A 5,188-nucleotide genomic window follows, 5' to 3' on the forward strand; every position below is an offset into this window, starting at 1 on the left:
AATTTTAAAACAGAAAAGACCTTTATTGAATTCCATGCCGAGCATTACACAAAAGAACAGCAGAATCTTTGTAAATTATAAAGCCAACATTGCCAAAATGTTGACGTAGCAGGAATAAATATCACAATTCAAATGTTCATGTTATCATAGATTCATCAGCATATCCAACAAAAACAATGTGCAAAGCTACAAACTAAGATAAATGTAACACATGATACAGGCAGGGATGTTATGCTATCACCACTGCCTCACCTTGGATAGAAGGTATTTCTCTCAAAGTAAATAGCAAAATAATCAAAATGGCATGTCATTTATACAGGTAAATACTAATGATGAGTAAATCTGAAAAAAATTGAATTCAGGAAAAAAGATTTTGGAATTAATGAAACAGGTACTTGGCATACCAAGTTAAATATATCTAGCTTGAGAAGCGTGCTAGTTCCTCTGGAGTTCCTGTATACCAATAGTAGACAAAGTGAAGGAGCTGCACACCTAGAGGTGCTTGGATATGCTTCAAGTAACATTTTTTGTAAGTATCTCATATCCATTGGTTACACTGTGGTAAGTACAGTATTATGTTACTGTTAACCTCTACTGTGGGTAAAATCCTGGAATGTTTTCTAAGAGATGCTATACTAGAGTATTTGAAGTAGAATAACTTCATGACCCAATATCAACATGGGTTTACGAGGGACCGTTCCTGTCAAACTAATCTGATAAGTTTTTATGAGGAGGTTAGTTCTGGACTGGACGAAGGAAATGCAGTGGATGTTGTGCATTTGGAATTTACAAAAGCTTTTGATACGGTTCCACACAAAAGGTTGATACATAAAATGAGAATAATGGGGATAGGGAAAAATATATGTAAGTGGGTTAAGAACTGGCTCAGTGATAGGAAACAAAGGGTGGTTATTAATGGAACTCACTCAGACTTGGTCACAGTTAACAAGTGGGGTACCACAGGGGTCAGTATTGGGGCCGACTTCTTTTTAACATATTTATTATTGACCTTGGATAACACAATCACAGAGAAAATACGGTAGAAAGTATATTTATACCTAATTGATAATGCCCCAATAGAGGACATATACTGTATAAATAAAGGTGACACCATATAAGCTAGTCATATTCATAATAAAATAATAATATTAACACATAATCCCCGTTCCCATATCTTTTTACAAGAGCCATAACTTTTTACATTTTTTGTCTGCCTGACAGTATGAAGGCTTGTATTTTGTGGGAAGAATTGTAGTTTTGAATGTCCATTTTACCATTTAATGCAATGAAAAATTGATAAAAAATTCAAAGTGCCGTGAATTTGTGCAAGAGTATAGAACGCCACAATTGTTTTTTGGGTTCTGCTTTTACGTAATTCATTTTGTGGTAGCAATGAGCCGGCAAAATAATTCTTCAGGTCAGTGTAATAAAGGATCTAAAAAAAAATAAAAATATTTGCTAAGTAATGAAATAAAAAAACATTTTGCTTATATCGACACTTTCTGAGACACGTAACATTTTTATTTGCCATCAAAAGAGCTGTGTAAGGGCTTGGTTTTTGCATGTTCACCTTACGGTTTTACTATTTCCATTTTGGGGTAGGTACAACATGGTGTTCTTTCCTTAGTTCATTTTTATTTGCAGTACTGCGTCAAGTAACATCTAAATTCTGGTGTTTTAATTTTTTTATCTTTACAAAGTTCACAGATTATAGTTACTTAATTCTATATTTTGATTTATTAATATGTTATGGATGTGGAGATATCAGATATGTTTTTTTTATTACTTTTTTATATTAATTTGGGGATGACTCCATTTCTTTGGAACTGAAATAATGTTTGATGTTGATTTGGAAACGGCTGCAAATTCTGGGACTACAATGAATCGGAAGCATAAAGAGCTACAATTACCATTGTTTGTGTTTGGACATTATCATTAAAGTGAGCCAAACTTAGTTTTGACCACTTATCGGGAACATGTCAGTCGATTCATCTTGCCCAAACCACGGGCAGCATAAATCGGAACCTGCCTGTACCACTGCAACCAAGTATATTTTCCTCTCTGTCATTTTAGATAAAATATAGTTTGTGGAACCGGCCATATACTACAGACAGAAACAAGACCAGTCCGAGGCTTCCCCCTGCAGGGCTTTCACTGTACCGCTCCATGTGATTGACAGGTGCCTTCCAAAATGAGAATGGATCATTTCAGAGAAAAATATTCCTGAACTCAAGCAGTCAGGCTCTCATTCATGTTGCTCAACATTTCGGAAGCAGGAGTTGCTTGACAAGATCACTTTACGTGGGCTGAGTAGCAGCCACAATCATATGCTTGGCAATGCTGCTGGATAAATCATGAAGGAACGCACTCCTCCAGTAATATTATCATGATCTTCTCATCGAGCTACTACTTCTATGGTTTCTATTGTTTCTGAACTTTTCCTTTCTAATAAGAAATTAGTGACAATCTGCAGAACCTTGGACATCTGACTCCGGAGTTTAACTGTTCTGTAGATCATGTAGGAGGAATGGAGAACAGATAGAAAATCCAAGATTATATAAGGCCATGCAACTAATGCATGATGAAAAACGTGATAAAGCGCACAAGCACAATAACCAATGAAGTATGTAGTGTTATATATGAAGGTGAAAGATACAAATTTCATGGCTGAGTAATATGTGTCCAAATTGATGGATAAATTACTTCTCATCTTCAACTTTACTGTGTGATGATACAATGAGATGAAGAGGAGGACGGAGGAGATGAAATAGAAAAGAAGAGGAGTAAGGGAACCTATAATAAAACTGTATATTGAAAGAATATAACTTAAATGTGAGAGAGGATAATCCATGGTGGTATTACATGTTTCACCATTGGGAATCTTATTGTTAGCTATAAACATGTACACCAAGGAAGTGATAGCAGAGAGAAGTAATGAGATTACAATGACGCGACCAGACCTGTGTATGATCATGCTCTTTAGATACAGGAACAGTGTGGTGCGGAAGGTGGAGATCTTCAGACAGAAGATAATAGAGAGCAAAGCTGTTAACCAAATATTACTATTAAAAAAGAAAGCATAAAATGGGTTTATTATACTTTCAACTAAAACTAAATCCAAGCCGCATAGGAAGAATGTAGCCAGAATGAAATACAACGTAAGAGTACATTGAGTGCACATCCTTGAAATCCCAAGACATGTTAAAATGTGGTCAACAGTAGTCGTTGATCTTCTTTTCCACCAATCATTGACATTGACACCTATAATAAATGAATGAATGAATAATCCAGGTAGAAGAGCACATATTGCTGAGGCCAGGAGACTCAAGTTAAGAACAAAAGCGTCACCCTCTGCAGCATCAGCCATTTCTTCTGTATTATGTGAATCCTTAAAGCACAGCGAGTCTTTATAGACAGTCCATTAGCAAACTTTTTCCATGTATTCAAATATTGAAGTATTTATAAGGAAAATGCAAACTACATCACATAGACAGCGAGCCAAACTAGGTCTGTAAATGCAGAGCAGATCACATAACATACAAAGATTATTTTACAGCTGTCATAACACGACATGAAAAATTGAACATGTACTCACTTGTTCTGTCACTGGCTAAACATTTAGCATGACTTATCCCGATCCCCTCTTACATCTGATGTACCTAATTTTTAAGTACATAGTTAAATGCGCATCCACGGAATGAGCTGAGCTATGGTGGACACTTATAGTCAGTTCTTCTCTCTACAGCAATGTCTCCGCACAATGATCATTTGCTCACTGTAAAGCAGCTAATGAAAATAGCTTTCTGTCCTGCATTGTCAGGATCTGTACAGTAGTGTTGAGCCACCCCCGTAGTGTTCGAGTTCGGTTCGGTTCGTCGAACACCCGTGTGTTCGCCGAACTGTTCGTCGAACTGTTCGTCGAACACCTTCGAACACCGTTAAAACCAATGGCAGGCAAACAAAAACACATAGAAACACATAGAAAACACCTTCAAAGGTGTCCAAAAGCTGACAAACTGCTCAGAATACGTAACTAACACATGGAAAAGTGACAAGTACATATAGTCATGCGAAAATAAAAGAGGTGGAGGAGTAAAAGGAGGGGGAGACACAGATATAGGCATGTCATGCCCTTCTAAAATCCAAAAAGTGAGAAGCCGACACGGCCAGTCCGCTCCTGGCCGTGCCACCTCCGTGTCGCCGGGTTTGTGCCAGAGCCGCGGTGAACCCTGACGACCAGCCCCCCTCCCCCAATACTGGTGCCTGTCCGCTGGTGGGTCGAGCGAGCCCCCCTGTGGTGGAGGCAGCTCTAAGCTTTTTAATTTAAATTGTCTCTCTAATTTGAATGAATACACTTTAAATCCATTTACAAGGATCTATTGGAGGGCAAGTCTCATGCCAGCAGCCGCGGTAATTCCAGCTCCAGTAGCGTCCACTAAAGCTGCTGCAGTTAAAAAGCTTTTATAAGGATCGAGCTCGGCTGTCCACCGCAAGGCATCCTACTGCCAGTCCCAGCCCCTATGCCTTGGGGTGCCTCCTGATGCTCTTCACTAAGTATCCCATGGTCCCGAAGCATTTCCTTTGAAAAAATTAAGTGTCTAAACTACAGGTGGTGTAGCTTGCTTAACAGCCGGGATAATCCGCTGACTAGCAGACACTGCTACAAGGCACAAAGTATTTCCTGGGCTAGATGCAGTTAAAAATTTGTAATTAGATACTCTCGTTGGATGCTGAGAAAGCATTCCATAGAGTCTCCTGGCACGCCATATATGATTCTCTTAAAAAGCTTGGGGTAGGGGTCTAGGGGACCCTTTTATAGCCAAAATCACGGCCCTGTATCGCAATACGTCACCTAGGCTGAAGATAAATGGAACTGTAGCACCCTGAGGGTTCGGTTGCTACAGACGTATTGCACCTCACCCAGAGGTGTGATATCTCACTCTCAGGTAAGGATGGAGTGTGGATCAGGACCCGACACCTGCATGCATTACACCACATTGCCGTGAGGCAGGGCGACCAATATGCCCCTGAGATGGGCACGACAGTCCCTGTCCCTGGCTGGAGTGGGGGGAGGGAACACTGAGGAAAGGGAACCCTGTAGTGCAGAAGCAGGGAGGAAGCAGTTCCTGGGTGCATTGAGAAGGGAGTATAAAAGGTGGGCACCATCTTAGTTCAGTGCAGAGACGTC

General features: G+C 39.7%; 1 protein-coding gene across 1 annotated transcript; it reads right to left on the reverse strand.

Annotated features, from left to right (window-relative positions):
• Positions 1–236: 236 nt before the first annotated feature.
• On the reverse strand, positions 237–3,367 carry LOC141258420 (taste receptor type 2 member 9-like). The gene has a single exon (XM_073673421.1). The coding sequence runs from the start codon at positions 3,365–3,367 to the stop codon at positions 2,396–2,398; it is 972 nt and encodes a 323-aa protein (XP_073529522.1). The 3' UTR covers positions 237–2,395.
• Positions 3,368–5,188: the final 1,821 nt, after the last annotated feature.

This window comes from Phyllobates terribilis, unplaced genomic scaffold (genome assembly GCF_046119375.1).
Source record: "Phyllobates terribilis strain yellow unplaced genomic scaffold, ASM4611937v1 Scaffold_3__8_contigs__length_932513732, whole genome shotgun sequence".
Taxonomy (NCBI): Eukaryota; Metazoa; Chordata; class Amphibia; order Anura; family Dendrobatidae; genus Phyllobates; species Phyllobates terribilis.